Raw genomic sequence first — 19,554 nt, forward strand, 5'->3', positions numbered from 1 at the left:
TGCAATTCAAGAAAGAAATAAAAAGTGTCGGTTTGTACCATTTATTGAAAGGTATTTAATTCTAATTCATTTCTTAGTTAAGTAAAAACTTTCTTAATAACATGATATTAATATAATCTCATATTTTAGTAATTATTGGAGGCTCACTGTTATCTGCCCATGTGAGCATACTCTATATCGGTTTTGTTCTTTACAATGGGGAGTGAGTGAAGACACGAAGAGTTTTTGAAACAACCGTATTATGTGTAATTTTATTTTATATTATTAGAATATTATTTTCTTACAAGTATTTGACAATAGATCGTGCATTGTAAGTTGGTGAGAAAGAATAGTCAAAGTGATGTCAACTGGGTCTTTTTGAAAGTAAGTATTTTAATTTTAAATAATGATTAAATTAATTATATTATTGACTTTTTTTAATTTGATTATTCTTATTTTTGTACATTCAAGTGCCATAAACAATCAAAAAGTTTTGAATACAAATATTATGTGATGATGTATTTGTACGATATCATCACTAAGGGCATCACTACCTCATTTGACAAGGTAATAATATTTTATAAATATCCTATTTTTGGTTTAGACATTGAAATTTTCTTAGAATGTTGCTTACCTAAAGGTTTTTTTAATTTACAATATTTTCAAAGTTTGGAGCCATATTCTGATGAGAGAGAAACATAACAATTGGTCAGAATACTTTCTACAATTAACAAGATTAGAATAGAAGATAAGCTTTACATGTTTATTTTTTGTAACTTGTTCATATTAGATGCATACTATTGCTTAGCCTTTTTTTTTTTTGTATATTGATTGTATGGAATATTAGATGCATATATAGTAAATTGCATGGTTGTACATGGGCTACATATGATAACAAGTTCTGTAGTCTAGTTATTAACGTTTTTGGATGCGTGAATCGCCAATTGCACATGTCTAACTAATTTGTATATTAGACTTGTTAGAGAAAATCCTGTCGAAGACAAAAACTTAAAACATTGCCAAATAAAATTGCATATGTGTACCCTAAACATGTACACACACCAACCCCGTTGCTATATGCTACTACCTCCGGTCCTAATTATAAGACCCAGTTGACTTATTTGAGGAGATTAAGGAAGTAAGTTAAGTTAGTTATTTGTAATAAATAAGTGTTATCATTCCTAAAATATTCTTGCTAATTAAGTGTGTTGGCTAGAACTATCATTATTAGAAGGGTTATCTTGGAAAAAAATGTATAAATATGAGAGATAAAATGGATTGGGGTCTTATAATTAGGACCAAACAAAAAGTCAAACGGGGTCTTATATTAAGGACCGGAGGTAGTATATAATTAAGTGCCAAAGATGTTCACATATGAAAGGAGGAATAGAGAAACACACTAAAGAAACTCCCTATTTTGCTATCTTATTAATTCTAAAGTCTCTCTGTTGGGCTAACTAAAAAAAAAAATCTCCATTTGGACTGTGATCAACATTTCAAAATCTGGGGCAATAAACACTCCAGTCTCCATAAGTTCAGGCAGCTCTGAATAGCTGAATCAAATGGGTGCACTATAGTTGTCAAGAATTTATTGACCAATCATAGTTTTGATACGAGATGTGAACAGGGCCGCCATCACCTAAGAGATGTGTCAAGAAGCCTGCTTTAGTTGGATCCAAGTAATGGATTACCCACTTCAGAATGTCTTTGCCTTGTCCAAAATCCATATCATACCTGGCAAATAGGATTTTCGTTGCAATCGAAACCAAGTTAAAGAATTAGGCTTCAATTAGACTAAACTGCATGGATTTTTTTAATCTAGATTTTGTTGAAAGTATTTAGATTTCTCATTTGTTTTCCATACCAAATTAAAATAATGGATCTTTCCTAAATTTTGCTAAATTACGCAGATCTTGGTCTATTTTCAAAATCCAAGCAATCCCCTCTCAAGAGAACAAAAAACAAAATACCTCGAGTTCTTATGAAATTATATAGCCCTCCAAAAGATAGTTGTATACATTTTGAAAATAGAAACATTCATATGATTTATGTGAAGTTTAAATGAGGCATGTATCGACTTTCAATCATGAAGTACTGTTGGCCAGAAAACATTTAGTACCAGGCTCTTAAAAAAGGGCTGCGCCCTCATTTTTTAATGTGCAAAACTAGAGTTCCAGAGTAACGCAAAAAGTGCACCTTTTTCCAAAAAGTTTGAATTCTCCACCTTTAATTTTCTCAAAATCTGTATTAAAAAATTTATTTTATACACAAAGCGTTATAGATCTTCGTTCTCTATGTCTCTACCCAGAAAACTATAGTTCCAGAGTAACTGAAAATGAATGGTTAAAAGGGGCTTTCAAGTGCTTACAACTTGATAATTCGAGTGAGATAAACAGTCCTCTTCTCCAGATCCACTTCTACGCCACCCTCTTGGAAGAATTCTTTTGCAGCGCGTCTTAGTTCTTCTACAACTCCTTGAGGTGAAAAGAACCTCACCTTTGGGCTCGACTTTGTACCGTTACAAATCCCAAAGTGAATTAATGGATTCACCTTGACGAGGGCAAACTGCAATTTGCTGGAACGAGTTAATAACCTTTCTTCGTAGTCAATCAGATTGTACAAACGAGGGACCAAGAAACACACTAAAACTTCAGGGTCGTTAAAGTCCGCAGATACGAACATAAATTGTAGCTTTTTTTCTTTTTTATAAAGAAAAAATTCCAGAAATTAGGCATCCTTGAGAAATTCTCAATGAGATCCTTGACCTCCGAAAGCCTCACAATGTTGTTAAGTCCTTCCGTTTGTCAAAATGACGTAAAAGCGAGTCAGTACCCAAGATTCAGGTCAGGTTAACAAATAAACCGAAAAAGGGGGAAAAACTAACTCGATTGAGAAAAGTTCACTGCCAAACGAAATTGAGATCCATACACTTTGGAGGATCACATTTAGAATTTTAAAACCCTGTGAAGACAATGAGGAATTTATAATTGAACACTGTTTACCTCTAATTGCTTGTGTCCTGAACGAAAGGTCTTCATCAAAGAATACGGTGCCCTCTGATTACATCTGAGGATACCATTTTTAATGGAGTTGAGACAATAAGGGAGCCCTCCAACCACATACTGGAAATCAGAGTAGAAGAAATTCCTGTCCAATACTGTCTGCGGAGACCCTACTCTGGTAAGAGCATGGATGACCATGGCATTGTACAAGTTCATGAAGAAAGCAAGCCTCTCGTTTTCTGACAGTTCCCCGACGTTAATTCGTTGAAGATCCTGGGCCGCAATTACATACCTGCAGTTAGGAAAAAGAGGAATAGACCCCAATTAGACGTTGGAAGTTCCCATGCGAGTACGCATTATTTCAATTTCTCAATAACCAAAGCCACCTTCTTGTTTAAATGAAATGAGAAGTTCTACTAAGACATGTTACGAGGTATAATTGTATGCCATGTGCCAAGCATATCTTTTGAGTCATGCAGAAAAAAACGTGGTAGTGTGTCTGAGTCTCTGCTTGATAAAAGGTAAACGATACAGCCACCATAAAACTGACACAGGCAACACAGAAGAACTCAGGTTCCTTGCAGGGACTTCAATAAGCCATCTATCTCCTTTAAGCAGCGGAAGTGTCTCAATAAAGTGAAAAGAACAGTCAAGGTTTCCTGTTTTTTGCAAGGGGAGAGAAAGATGGGAAGCAGAGGTTGAGTGATAATTCTACTTGTTCGTAGATGCTTTTCCCTCCAGAACCCCCCTAGTTGTAGGAATGAGAGAATATAAGAGCGAATAACTATCAAAGAAGGGAAATGATTAAATTATTCACCTTCCTTTCTCTTCCCTCCATTATCCCCTCATCATCAACCCAAAAGAATATCACACTACTTTCCCCAAAATCCAGGCACTTTTCGGAATGGACTAGAAGAGACCTTCAAATTGCAAAAGCACAAAACATAGAATTGGAGGAAAATATAAATTCAAGTGTGAAAAGGAGCATCTATGATTAATAAATTCGAGAAAAGAGTTCGAAATCAAAATTAAATTCAGAAAGTACTGCCTAGAATAAGAACAGCCTACGGAAAGGTTGTAATATTCGAAGTGACGAGTTTAGCATCAAATTTTGATTGCCAATTTAATGCTGTCTTAAAGCGAACACCAACAACTGGTTGTTTATGAATGCTCAAAAGCTCTGGAAATCCGGTATTAGACAGAGAAGAGGTTAATTTATTCATTGTTCATTCTTAAATAAATAACACGGGATTTGAACTCAAAAATCTTGTGAGGGAAAATGAAATCCAGAAAATCAGCAGGAAGCCGCTGAGGAAATGGATAAAAGAAAGGCATATCCGGGTCTGATTCATGTCACTCAATTATATTAAGCATCATGCAATACATCTACATATATAGACGAACATTTCATTTTGTAGTATCAAATGTCAACGTGTCTGTTAGGAACAATTAGTGAGTACGTGACTTCAGAGCCAAGATACTAGATGCAGCATACTATGCGATTATACATGTTACAAAACCACATTTCACGCAGATACAAATTATTCACCAAAATAAACCATTCAATTCCATTCTGAACCATACAACTAATATCCTACCTGCGAAATTCTTCGCTTTTGCCAATGGCTGAATAGTCAAGGTATCGCCTGTCATCAGTAGCATAAGACTCGAGAATGGCAGACATGAACTTGGTAAGTCTTTGGCATACTGCAACTGCAGGTTTTGGTTCATTATCATTTGTGATGGTCCGGAAATTAAAGCAACCGGTGACATATGGTTCATGCTCAAGGAAACGGTAGAGGTGGTTTCCATCCTCAAAATCATTTTCCCTACATTTGAAAGTTGACATGGACATGAAAAAACCTCCTAAAGAATAGTGCGTCATATAACTACATAGGAAAAACTTGTATGTATTATTTATACATTTGTTATTATATTTTTCAATCGAAATGTGATAGCGCATGGTTATACTGTAGCATTAGAGACAAGTTTATAGTAAACATCAATATCAATATCAATATAAATTATTTATAAAAAAAAGTGAAGAAGTGTTCACAGGCTGAGAACACTTAGGCTCATCTTGGGCCTGGTACACGTGCAAATACCGGAGGCCCATGTTAGTTACTTGCTAAAGAAGAAATACTAATTATATTTTCTTTGAAAATTTTAATAGTCCTTAGATTTAATCTTTTTACTAGTACGTCACTAACTTTAAAAGTTATTCTCTTACCCGAAAACACGATGAATGAAATGCTTCTTGGATAACTGCTTTCCGATCTCAACCGCCTGATGATAAGTTTCGAAGACAAACACTTAGTGGAAACATTACAGATTTCACTGTTGAACACACAAATACCGGAAAAATTTTTATTTCAAAGTGTCACATTCAACCGATACAGAATACTAAGAAATTACCATTACTGCTGGCAAGGTCAGCTCTAGAAGTTAGAAAGAGATGGATATCTATGGTTGGATCGTGATTAAGGTTTCTTGGGGAAAAAAACAGCTTGCTTTTAGTTTTTGTTAGCACTTGGAATTTACTGGACTCGAAGTGATGGACAAAGAATAAGGTGGCACAGGAAGAAAGAGGAAGTCGAAAATTTAGGAGAGTGGAACATAGCAGGGTGAATGAAGAGACACTGAGAAAGTTATTTTCTTACATAAAAAATATTTAACAACCTCATATTTTACAAACAAAATGATATACAAATTCAGAAATGAGATGACTAATAATTAATAAGGATTCAAATGGTTAGAGATGTATTGAAAACTTTTTTTAAATAAAAGATAAAAATAAAAAAATAAACAAATAGCAATATTAGCGTTAACGTAGAGCCATGCATAATTTTCATTTTTAAAGAGATAAAATAGTTTTCAAGTATTGATTATAATTTTTAACAGCAAACTCCTCTAATAACAGTATCACCTATCATGCTTAAATGAGATTTTATGTTTAAACCTAATATTGATATGTTTGTGTGCGTATATATGTTTAAGTATATAAAATAAAAAAAATATCAACTACAATTTCTTTTTCAATAATCAGCATTAATATAAAAATTACAGCAATGTGTAGTCAAAAGTCAGACAATATAAAAAAAAAATCTAAGAGTTCTAATTTGTATCTATATTTTATACGTTCCATAAAAATTTATTAAAAAAAGTCAAATTTTTAATTGTTAGTTACAATGTTTGTCTAAAAGAAATTGACGATGTATGGCCCCACTTGCTTAGAACAGGCATTAGGCAAAGGTCATCATTGGGATTTCATTTTCATTTTTTGGTGCATAAATTGAAAGAGAAAGACAGAAGACGCGCATAAAAATGAAAAGTCAGAAACCGATGCTAGTGCAATGGGCATTAAAGAAAGAAAATAAGTATGTAAATGTTTGTAGTTGCTCCATGATAGCCCCTTTTAAAATCTGAAAAATATATTAATGGAGTGGCAAACTTAAAGTGCAAGAAATCATGAAATACATGTCATCATTTAAATCATAAATACACGCACAGTTATTCTCTCTTATTTTTAATATTATTTATTTTTTATGTATTAAATATAAAATTTTTTTATACTTCATAATTTTATATTTTTTGCAAGTTAATATTCAATATTTTTATATTTTTTAAAGTTACGTATTTTCCCTAAAGAGTATATTTAAGAAACCAGGACTCTCTATGCTTAACAATTATTTTTTCGAATAGGAGACCAAAACAAACGACTATTTGCATGACATCGCCATGTGGGGTGATAATTAGAGCGAACGTTATAGAAAACAACAACAATACACAAGCTTCAGGACACCAGGAAGTTTCCGTGACATACCTACCACTTAGAGATAGAAAAAGACGATATAATGAGAACAATCAATAGCATTAACTTGTGATAACTGATATTTATATTATACCTCATTTATTTGAATTATCTTATTCTACAGCATCATCTAATTAAAAAGAAATAAAAATTGTGTGTGCACGTATATATAATTCTCTGTTGCTTTTTCATTCCTACCCTTTTCTAACGTCTAGTCCGATGGATATTCAACACTAAGTCTACGTTTGGTATGAAGGATTTGGAGAGAAGGAGAGGGATGATGGTGGATTTTGATTTTTTTTTTTTTTGTGGCAACATAAAAATTTTAGAAGGAGAAAAAATTTTTTATAAAATTTTCCTTTCCCTCTCCTCCTAACTCTCTCCTTCAAAATTAGAAGGATTTTGAGGAAGAGAGTAATATTTTGTTATGTTGTGATTATTATGCCCATATTTATTTTTAATATCCGTATATCATCCTAAGCCCTTCCCTTCTTCTCTTCGAACGCAGACACTACTCTCTCTCTCCTTTCCCATCCCCACACAAATTCAATAAAATAACAAATGGATTGTCCATGTCATATTTTGAAGAGTTCAATTAAAAGCCAATAAAATAACAACCAGATAAGAATTAAAACATATAATAATAATAATTATTATATATTGTAAATATAAGCATAAAATATAATTTTTGCTGACAAAATATTATAGAATATTTTTTATATATTAAATGTTATATATAATTCTATTTGATTAAACGTTCCATAAAATTTGAAAAAATATCATTAAATAAAATAAAGGTAAAATTGTCCATATTAAAATATTTTTCTTCCCTTTTCCTCATGAGCCAAACAAGGTAACATTAAAACTCCTCCCATCTCCTCTTTTTTTTATAAATCCAAACAAGATAATATTAAAACTCCTCCACTCTCTTTCTTTTCTTTTTCCTCCATTAAACTCTCTTTGTTCCTATTAAACCAAACAGACCCTATACATCATACAGTAAAAAGGGGAAAATCCATGCCTCATTCTCTTCCCCTTAATTACAAAAATGAAACAACAAAGAGATATAATCAGGATAATGTCATTTGAGGGTTCTTTATAAGAAAATTATAAATACTTTGATCTTTTGAAATAAATACCTTTTTCGATAATGGCAACAACAGTATAGTCCATTAATAGTGATGAAAGTATTAATAATTTCTTTACAAAGGATCCAACTATCATTCCCATTGTAATCGAGGCAGTTCAAAAGTACAAAACAAGTGAAAAAAATCGTTCAACGATGAGATAATAAGATAGTAAGTTAGGTAAATTTTTTACTTGTACATGTGTGGAAACTAAATTATGTTGCTTCAAGTTTTGAAACTCCCATTTCCCGCTCCGGTGTCGTTATTCACCAGACCCTCGTGCGTGTCATTATTCCTATTGTTTATGTTGGGCCTCGGGGGAAAAAATTCATTATTTTTTATCAATTTTATTAAAGTTGTAATAATAACCATTTTTAACATAAATAAATCTACTTCATATTACTTCAAGTTTCCAAACACATACATTAGGCTTATCATAAGTAAGAAAATAATTTATGCATAATTTTAAACGTCAGATATTCATTTTAGTAGTTTGATGGAAGTTTATGTATATTAATTAAAGTAAATTAAATTAACCAAAAATTCATTCACAGAACCAGAATTGACCCAGGCAAAAATAACAGAGGAATAGAAAAGTACTAAGCATGAGGCATGCGTAGCGCACCTTCTTACGGCCGCAGTCCAAGTGGTGAATGAGCACCTCCACCAACTCTGCCCCAGAAAAGCAGTTATGAATGATTTTCATCTTCATCGCCATCACGCGGTCCTGAATGGGTAATTTCTGCCTCAGAACCTTCACGTATCCCACCAATTCGTCCATCTGATCATCCAAGTTTGCATAATCGAAACCGTACACTGGCGGTGCGGGCGCGTGATCGGGGCATCTCACGGTCATCACCTCCTTCCACAACTTCTGCTCGAAAATCCCACTGTTCCTCAGAGAATTCAACGCAACCAATCCCCCAAACAGCTTCTCGTTGAAGAATATCGCCGGCACAGCTGTAGTACCCGTCCTCTCTCTCAGCTCACTCTCTCTCTCCGGGTACACATCGATGTTGATCTCCACATATTTCAGGCCCATCTCTCTAAAGAACTTACGCACCGCCGTGCTGTCCCTACAGTTCGACCTCGAGAAGAAGCTTATTCTTCCTTTCATTACCAGCTCGTCGCTAGTTTTTTCCTTCACCACGACCTTGAGACCAGAAAGATTGAATTCCGTGACACTCCGATTATTATTTTTCTTCGATCCCTCATCGTTGTCGTCCATTAAAGACGAAATCCCTCTCGCAAGCGCCACCGTACGCTGTCGAATGAACTTTCCGATGGCCGGCATGTCGACGGTGGAGAAACTCGTAGTGTCGTCATTTTTTGCTGAAGGAAGATTTTCTATCCCTGGAGGCATTTGTGGCTTCGGAAGATTGGAATGAGGCAGCACAAATCGCAAATGGCCGTTGGTATTATGATTGGTGCCAGAAACGTCGTTGTTTTTGGTCGCCGAATTCAAATTCTCCGTTTGTTCGTCTTGCAGATTAATTTCACCATCAGCGGAAACATGATCACGCTCAGGAGGAACGTTATCTCTTTGAGTCGTTGACGGTGGAGAATTCAAACCCTCCGCTCGTTCTTTTGTGAGATCAATTTTATCATCGGCGATAACATCGTCACGATCTGGCCGAACATCGCTGTCTTCGGTCGTCGATGCTAGAGAATTCTCGGAACGAGATTGGGCGATTCGTTCTGTTTCGTCAGTGATAGTGGTTTCAGAGTGAGTATTGGCTGATCTGTTGGCGTGAGTATCGGCGGAAACAACGTCCAGGCGAGGATGGACGTCGTCATTCGTGGTCGCCGATGATTCATCTATTTCTGTTGATGTTAGAGGTAAGCGTGATTGCTCGGCTAATTTGTCCAACTCCGGAGGATTCGGATTGCTTTCAACCTCGGAACCCATTTCCGGAATAAGATAGAGAAATTGCCAGCTAGTCACATGAAATGGAAACAGAACCAGAATGAAATGAAAAGAGGAGAGGACGAGGAAGAAGAAGAAGATCAAGAACAAGAACGAGGAAGAGAGAAGAAGTTACAGCGAAGAAAACAAGGAGCGGAAATGGATGGGTGAATGAGATGGACGATGAATTCGGAGGGGTTTAGCTTTTGTGGAGGGAATTTATGGAAATGGGAAGAAGTTTGAGTGCGAGGCTCAGTGTGAATGCACAACAGCACAAGAAGAGGTCAAGGGCATACATAGTCCTTTTTCAAATTTTTTCTTTCCAATTCCAAAAGAATTATTTTTGAAACTTTCAAAACCAACATACCGGAATATACATTTTTTTCCGTGGAAAAAAAAAATCTAAAACACACTGGAATGAATTAATTAGTGGGCCCAGTGGGCCGGGGTACAGATTTTCAGCCGGAGAGACGAAACCACCCGTAAAATCTATTTTATTTTTGAGTAAAATACTTTGACCCTTTTATATTTTATCCTAATTATACTAGTTTTCTTTCTATTTTAAAATCATACACTTAAATCTAAACGGTTAGCTTCATTAAAAATATTCTAAAAATATATATTTTTAATTAGAATTTGTATTAAAATACTTTTTATTTACCAATTTTTTCTTCATAATACTAAATTCCTAAATTTTGACTAAAAGGTTTTAAAGAATTTAAATTTTTTTCTTAATTTTATTTTTTATTTTATAAATATTTATTTGTTTATTAATTTTATCATATTGATGGAAAATTAATTAATTTGATTAATTAAAAATGTAGACATAAAAATCTTGAATAGAAATTTGATTAATTATTTAAATAAATATATAATAAAGTAAATACCTTATAAATGTTTTCGAAAAAATTTTAAAAAAATTTTAAATTATAAATTTAATAATTTCTATAATCTCTCTTAAACTTGGACAATTTATATTATATGATAAAAATATTTATTTAATATATTTTTTAGCCATTTAAAAGAGACTTAAATAAATAAGTTTCATTATAAGGTGAAAAATTAAAATTATAAAATTTTATAATATAATCAGAATTAATAAATTTTAATGCATATTAAAAATTTGAAAATACATGTGTTGACATTATTTTTATTGTATCAAAAATTATTTTTTTGACAAATATAAATGTTTTTAATATTTTTTTATGATAAGAAGGAGTATTTTGGTTAAAACAAAAATTTAAAAGTCAAACTTAATAGTCACCTCACAATTGGATGGATGAAAATAAAATCTCAAATATACAATAAATATTTCTATAACATGAATAAAGATTGATATACACTTTCAAAATATAGGAAAAATTTCATAATTTAGAAAAAATAGATGAGCAGTCAGAATATTTTACTCTTTATTTTTATTTTGCTGAAGCGTCTGCTGTAAATATACACATAGCATAATGATAAAATAAAGAGAAAATCGTACCAAAAGATAAAGGAAAATTATTAATCAAATGTTGGATGCTTGATAGACCTCGTAATTTTGTTGTTGTGTTAAATATTTAAAATTTTTTAAAGAATAAATAGTTTTTAAATTTAGTTTTTGTGAACAATTTTTTCTTAAAACAAATATAAACAAGAAACATAACAATAAGATAAAAAATGATGCATAAAGCATATTCAAAAAGAGATAAAAAATTAGCAAAGTGGATAGAAGTAAAAAAAATTGATCACATACAAGAAATTTGGCCAATAAGATAATTACGTATAAATAAAATATAGTAAATCACACGTAGAGTACAGAGAAAATGTAATAAATAATTGAATTTATGAAAGGGGAACAAGGAATTCAGAGTCGGAGGCGGTCAGTGACTTGGGGAGATCACTGAAAGTGGCGCTGATGTCGGGGGCTTATGGAATCCGTTGGGTGAGTCACCAAATATTATGAAGGTTGGCATCATCATATGGGATTTATGCGTAAGCTTTGATATTATTATAGACTTTTTTAATGTTAGCGGGAAAAAAAGAGGAGAAAATTACACATAGGTCTCACAGAAGATAATTTATTCTGAAAAAATCTCTTAAAATCCAGAAATTCTTTCTAAGTCCCCAGGGACCTACGGGTAATAAATTTTAAATGTGATATTACCCATGTACCCCCATTAATCTGAGTCTGTATTTTCCCCGCCTCAAACCCTCAGCCATTCTCTTTGCCTATCGGGAACCATCTTCGTCTTCATATTGTCCCAATCACTCTTAGTGTCATCAGTGCCAAATCTAAACCCAATCCTCATGGCTTTATCTTGTGCGTGGATATGGTCTCTTGGGTGAAGCAAGGAACAATAGCATAAAGAGAATAGCAACGTTTCAAGAAAGGCTCTCTCAGACTACTTTTTTTTTGGTGATTGATGCTCTATTTTTTCGTGATTGATGTTGTGCTTCTGATAAAGATGAATGAAAATGACACTGTAATGCGATGGTTAAATGTCTTGTTAATGGGTACATCGAAGGTTATTAATGTAACTGTATGACTTGTTATTAACAAGTGATTGTCACAGGTTGATATGAAAGATGACAACTTCAAGTGGAAAGTATTTGTTCTGTTACTTCTATATAGGGGGACAATTTATTAATGGTGTAGAAAGTAAAATACAATATGTTGGAGGTAGTATGAAAACAAAAATGATAAAGGAAGGCACATCATATGAAGAATTTAGAACAATGGTGGGGAAAGAAAGTAATTGAATGGTTATAAAATTCACAGTAACTTTTGATGAGCGTGCATTTGTAGACCTTGTAGATAAAGTGTAAATTTGGTGTAGTTACATTGTACATATATATAAAGTGGTAAATGACATCTAGTTATAATATGATATAATATCATATCTCTATTTTGCTGTACTTGTAAATAGTTTGTCATGGACTTGTTATCAGACGCAGTGAAGGTTGTCATTGGCAATCTAAATTAATTTACTGATATAAAGTGACAATTTCTCCTACTTGCAGTGTTCAGTGATTTCTTAACACATAATTTTAGTGTTCAAGTTGTAATATGATATGATGGAGAGGCTGAAAAGAATTGGTTTTGATAAATTTTTAATTAATGCTTACTAATTACTTATCATTTACTACTGTTAAGGTTGTCAATGCTTGCTGATTACTTGTCATTCACTACTGTCAAGGTTGTCAATGCCTGCTAATTACTTACTATTCACTACTGTCAAGGTTGTTAATGCTGCTGCTTACTTGCCATTCACTACTGTCAAGGTTATTAATGCCTGCTGACTATTTATCATTTACTACTGTCAAGGTTGATGCCTGCTGATTACTTATTATTCGCTACTGTCAAAGTTGATGCCTATTGATTACTTGTCATTCGTTACTATCAAGGTTGCTAATGCCTGCTGATTACCTGTCATTTGCTATTGTCAAGGTTGTTAATACCTACTGATTACTTGTTATTCACTATTGTCAAACTTGTTTTTTTTTTTGTTTCTTTTTTACAGAGAGATTGTTTTTACCAAGTTCTTTATAGAGTAAAGCTAGCACTATTTGACGAAAAGAACAAAATTAATAAGGAAGTCACATGGGTAAAAGTACATGTGCAATCTAACATATGAGTTGTTGTTGTTGTGCACAAAAACTAATTGTGTTTGAGTTTTTAGGAGATAATGTTTATTGATTAAAGTACTAGTATTTTTTTTCAAGGACTGTTGTGGGTTTTATGTTTTGAGTTGGTTACAAACGTGGGATGGCATGGAATATGGTGATGATGGCTACACAATGCCTAAGTACTTTGCTCAAGAAATCCATATAACGTGAAGGTTGGATGCTAGTAGTGGCTTGTAACTCATCAGAACAACTTGCATGGTGATCAAATGCTGTCTTTGCTACAAGCAAACCCCTAAAACAAGAGGAAGAAATAAATGACCAGCATATATTGTATTTAGTTTTTTTTTATTTGACAGCATAATGACAACTGAATGTAAAATTCAGAGTTTTTTTTTACTTGACAATATAATGATAGCTGAATGTGAAGTTATGTTAATGTGTATTGACATTGTTTATTGGTTATTAAGTTTTTTTTTAATGACATTCATGTGTTTTGATAACCACAAAATTCTTCATTTCAAACCCAGATCATGTCCAGAAATAAAGACTTAATAAAACTGGATAAACAAATGTTAACCATGATGACATGATAGGTATATATCACAATCCTCTCTGTTAGATCCATTTACAACCTCAACAGCGGCTTTTGATAACCTGAGGAGAAGTGATTAATAGCTTCGGCAGTGCCTCTAACAACTCACTTTGTAAGATACTATAGCTTCTAAAAAAATTGTATTATCAGCTCATATAACGACCTTAACAATATAAGGGGAAGCATTTTTAAGTCATTAATAGCTTTAAGTGAACCCAATAGGATTACAGCAGATTTTTATTGTAGAGGTTCATTTACAACCTCAATGGCGACTGTTGACAACTTGAGGAGATGTGGTTAACAACCTCAGCAGTACCCCTAACAACTCACTCTGTGGGATACCACAACTTCTATAAAAATTAAATTATAACCAAGTCATATCATATTACAACTTGAATACTAAAATCATGTGTTAAGAAATCATTGAACACTGCAAGTGAGAGAAATTGTCACTTTATATTAGTAACTTAATTCAGATTGCCAATGACAACCTCCACGGCGTCTGATAACAAGACCATGACAACCTATTTACAAGTACAGCAAAATAGAGATATGATATTATATTAGATTACAACCAGATGTCATTTACCACTTTATATATATGTACAATGTAACTACACTAAATTTATACATTATCTATAAGGTTCACAAATATACACTCATCAAAAGTTACTATGAATTTTATAACCATTCAATTATTTTCTTTTCCCACCATTGTTCTAAATTCTTTATATGATGTGTCTTCTTTTATCATTCTTGTTCTCACACCACCTCTAACATATTGTATTCCACCTTCTATATCATTAATAAATTGTCCCTTTATATGGAGGTAACAGAACAAATGCTTCCCATTTGAAGTTGTCCATCCTTCATATCAACATGTGACAATCACTTGTTAATAACAAGTCATATAGTTACATTAACAACCTTCGATGTACCCATTAATAAGACATTCAACCATCACATTACAGTGTCATTTTCATTCATTTTTATCAGAAGCATAGCATCAATCACCAAAAAACAGAGCATCAATCACCGAAAAAGGAGTAATCTGAGAGAGCCTTTCTTGAAACGCTGCTATTCTCTTTATGCTATTGTTCCTTGCTTCACCAAGAGACCATATCCACGCATAAGATAAAAGCCATGAGGAATGGGGTTTAGATTTGGCACTGACGACACTGAGAGTGATTGGGACAGTTGTGAAGACGAAGATAGTCCTGATAGGCAAAGAGAACGACCGAGGGTTTGACGTGGGGAAAGTACAAACTCAAATTAATGGGAGTACGTGGGTAATATCACATTTAAAATTTATTACCGGGGTTCTTGGGGACTAAAGAAGAATTTCTGAATTTTAAAGGACTTTTTCTGAATAAATTATCTTCTATGGAACTTTGTGTAATTTTTTCAAAAAAATTATAGACTTTTTTAATTCTATTTATGAGATAAAAAAAAGATTTTTGTTGATTCTATCTGGAAGCCACTTCATTAATTTTTTAATATAAATATATTATTTTATTATTAATTTATTATAGTGTAAATAGTTATATTTTTTAAAAGGTGTATATTAAATAAGATTAAAATTGAAAAGTTATTACTATATTTTAAGATTTTTTTTAATCTGTATAAAATATATGGAAAGTATTTTTGAGGATATTATTAAAAGGCCGTCGTCCCCATTTCTCCAAGTGGAGGCTCATACGTAATTCCAGACTATTTCCTTGTACTTTCCCTTTGCTGATAAGCAACACTCCTTCCGTTTTGAACCGTCAAACATATACCAAGGGGCAAGCAAGCAAAAATGAGTTTGACCAAAATGAGAAACTAAAATTTTTTTAAAAAGGATTTTTTTTGTTTAAAAATATTAAATCTAATGTTATTGAATAAGATTTGACTATTCTCATGTTTAAATGAACTGCAGTTTTCTCATATCTGTTTTTTTATTTAAATAAAATTAAGCTGTAAATTTGTCAGGAAAAATTTCATTTAACAATATTTTGGATGAAAATAAACTCATTTAATTTCTTGCACGTCAATAGTCATAAGTCTTTTATAAATTAATTATTAATAAATAATAACATTTATTGACTTATTATAAAGATATTGTCATTCAATAAGCAATTTGAATTTTAAATTTGAGGAAGGTTTCGAAAATTTTCATTTAAATATTTTAAAGAAAATTTAATACCGATTAAATAGAATATTTTTATTTTAAGGTGAAATCATTTAAATTTTTGTAATTTATCTAATTGACATTAGAAGATCCAAAGTTTCCAATTAATGAAATAAAACAAAGAAATTAAGGTGCAGTATCGAGCCCATATTTTCACAGGCAAACCAGTTTTCTAAATTGGATACACTTAAAAGGATTTTGAAGAACAATTAACTTCCGCCCAATGAAACACAACATGAATTATTGTTTCTGAGCGTATTTAATACATTTTTTGTCCTAATTATAAGAAATAGTTAATAATTTGAGGAGACTAAGAAAAAAGTTAAGTTAGTTATTTATAATAAATATGTTTGTCTTTCCGAAAATATTTTTACTAATCAAGTGTATTAGCTAAAACTACTATTGTTAGAATGACTACCCTGAAAAAAAACATAAATATAAGAGACAAAGTGGATTGAGATCTTATATTTAGGACCAAAATAAAAGTCAAATAAGATCTTATATTAAGGACTAGAGGTAGTATTTTACAGATCAAATGTACAAAAAATACTTTGTGACAATATCCGCATGATAAAATAGTCACATATTTATCACTAATTAATATGAAGATTATGTATTTATTAATTTATTTTGGACATGAAAAAGTATTTTTGATCTAGCTGCTGTAAAAAACTAGAAATATGTTTTGTGTGCTGTGTGATTTTGAAAATGAGGTATATTGTCCACAAATTGTGAATATATAACGTAACTTTTCATAGATTTATTATATATATATTGATATATTAAAAATTTGTAGAAACCCTGAACAGCAGAAAAATATATCTAATTGGTTGATTATCGCATTGGAGTCATTATTTCTGAGTCAAGTATATATTTAAGAAGATAAAAATGAAAAAGATGCAAGCAGTATCCATTTTAACTACTTAGACTTTTTGGCCAAAAAGACAACTATTTGACTTTAAAAAAAAAAATTGTTCAGGTCTCATGCAATCAAATAATGTACGATATTTCTAGTTTTGTGAAGAACAGAGATTTTGTGATCAGTCAATATAAGTGTCACTTTAACAACCTTATCATAATTATATTGTCTGTGAAGGTGAATAATCTCCTATCATAATAATTTAACACTAATGCAACAATGAGACAAGAACCATTATCGTTAATATTTTACTATTTAACGAGTAACAGTGATTATACGGTGAAATTTAATTAGTTTAATGGTAAAAATCAAATGTTTTTTATATTAATTTATTATTAGTATGATAGTCTGATTAGTGATTACACGCTTAAGACAAGGGTAGGACTATAACTTTTTCGAAAAATTAATGTATACAGAAGCTAAAAATTAATCTTTTTTTAAGGAAAAAAATATAGAAGCTGTCTCTGGCAAAAAACCAAAGTCCGACACAAACCTATACTCACTGAAAACATAAATTCCGTGTCTATGTCTCAGTAACTAGATTGAATCACTCACGTTTGCCACATTATTATTTTATTTATTAATTACTACCAATTGTAATACAAATTACTATGTCCATGGGTCATGACATATTCAAATCCAATTACTAGAATATGTCAAACCCAGACCCAGGCAAGTGTGCTTGTATTTTTAATGAACAATAAAGGTTTATTCAAACTAACATCGGACTAAAAATAAATGACCCACGTTTCTAAAATAGTTGGACATTTCAAAGAATCAAAATGTTATGAAAAGTTATAAAAAGCTATACGTTTATTATTATTCGAAAAGAAAAGAAAAAGTATAATATGTCATTGTCATGTAGCATCATAGGCACTTGGTCGTGAAAGGAACCGGGATGGCAGTGAAGAAAGTTGGATTAAGCACCAAAAGAACGCAGCAGGATTTGACTTGGATTTGGCAACTTCCCACCAGCCAATCTGCCGCCAATCTGCATATAATAAAAGTCAACCCCACATCATCGAATTCATCTTTTTCGTATGAGATAATTGTAATGAAGTGCTAAATAAGACATATACCATATCCAATTCTTAACATAAGAGCTAGTTAATTAGTCTAAGTAAATTAAAAAAAATTAGTTAAATTAGTTATTTGTAATAAATAAATATTATTTTTTCTAAAATATTCTTTGAGATCAAATGTATTGGCTATAACTATCATTATTATAATAACTGCCTTGAAAAAAAGATAAATATGAAAGACAAAATAGACTGTGGTCTTATATTTAAGGCTAAAATAAAAATCAAACAAACTCTTATACTCCTCCGGTCCTAATTATAAGACCCAATTGACTTATTTGAGGAGATTAAGGAAGTAAGTTAAGTTGGTTATTTATAATAAATAAGTGTTGTCATTCCTAAAATATCTTGCTAATTAAGTATATTGGCTAAAACTATCATTATTAGAAGGATTATCTTGGAAAAAATGCATAAATATAAGAGACAAAATGGATTAGGGTCTTATAATTAGGACCAAATAAAAATCAAATGGGGTCTTATAATAAGGACCGGAGGAGTATTAAGGATATGAGATAATACTACCTCCACTCCTAATTATAAGAGTTAGTTGACTAATTTGGAAAGGCTAATGAAATAAGTTAAGTTGGTTATTTGTAATAAATAGGCGTTGTCTTTTCTAAAATATCCTTACTAATCATTGTGTTGACTAGAACTATCATTATTATAATGACCTGCCTTGAAAAAAAAAGGATAAATATGGGAGACAAAGTAGATTGGGTTTTATATCTAAAGTTAAAATAAAATTCAAACAAACTCTTATATTAAGGACATAAGATGGTAATTACTAAAAATCTCATTAATTTATAACTCTCCTTTTCCATTTTGTGTTTTATCCTAAGTTGTGGCGTGAGTTGTGACATGCGTCTTTGTCACTTAAACAAGTGCTCCAGCACCAACAAGTAATCAAAGGTAACAATAAAATCAAACACACATAATATAAAATATGAACAAATATTCTTTCAGTTCGAATCTACATTAATCATTCAAATTATGATTTCAGTATTTAGTAATTACATGAGCCTTTGTTCGTGGGATTTCAAGATCCATTCACATCCACAATAATATTTTAATAAAAAATTATAATTATAATGAATGAACTGTATTTTATTCTATAGTTTTTTTTTAAAAAAGCAATGCAATATAAGATTTCAACAAAATAATTAGATAAGATGCTTTATCATTTGAGAGGGCCATATCTCTTTAAATTTGTCAAAGCACTCACGAAATTAAAGTGGCGTTTGGCACCTAACATGTACTCGACCTGCCTTTTGTAACCTTGAAATTAATGGTGAGCATTCTCTTTTACTCTATTTAAACCCTTTTTAATGAGTAAATATTGAATAATCAGACATTAATTTTT

General features: G+C 31.7%; 1 protein-coding gene across 1 annotated transcript; it reads right to left on the reverse strand.

The window, feature by feature from the left end:
• Positions 1–1,416: 1,416 nt before the first annotated feature.
• Positions 1,417–10,034, reverse strand: LOC114739833 (uncharacterized). The gene is made up of 7 exons (XM_028927910.1): positions 9,962–10,034; positions 8,545–9,856; positions 5,212–5,267; positions 4,580–4,810; positions 2,982–3,273; positions 2,348–2,544; positions 1,417–1,713 (listed from the first exon to the last, which is right to left on the reverse strand). The coding sequence occupies exons 2-7, from the start codon at positions 9,826–9,828 to the stop codon at positions 1,560–1,562; spliced, it is 2,214 nt and encodes a 737-aa protein (XP_028783743.1). The 5' UTR covers positions 9,829–9,856; positions 9,962–10,034; the 3' UTR covers positions 1,417–1,559.
• Positions 10,035–19,554: the final 9,520 nt, after the last annotated feature.

This window comes from Neltuma alba, unplaced genomic scaffold (assembly GCF_004799145.2).
Source record: "Neltuma alba isolate B1F8T4 unplaced genomic scaffold, ASM479914v2 tig00002944_pilon, whole genome shotgun sequence".
Taxonomy (NCBI): domain Eukaryota; kingdom Viridiplantae; phylum Streptophyta; class Magnoliopsida; order Fabales; family Fabaceae; genus Neltuma; species Neltuma alba.

Excerpts from the sequence above, each read along its gene's own strand:
- LOC114739833 (XM_028927910.1), bottom strand. The coding sequence starts at position 9,828 with ATGGGTTCCGAGGTTGAAAGCAATCCGAATCCTCCGGAGTTGGACAAA. Across the intron at positions 5,268-8,544 it reads TGGACTGCGGCCGTAAGAAG|GCGGTTGAGATCGGAAAGCA; the intron begins GTGCGCTACGCA and ends ACTTATCATCAG. Across the intron at positions 3,274-4,579 it reads AAAAGCGAAGAATTTCGCAG|GTATGTAATTGCGGCCCAGG; the intron begins GTAGGATATTAG and ends TCCTAACTGCAG.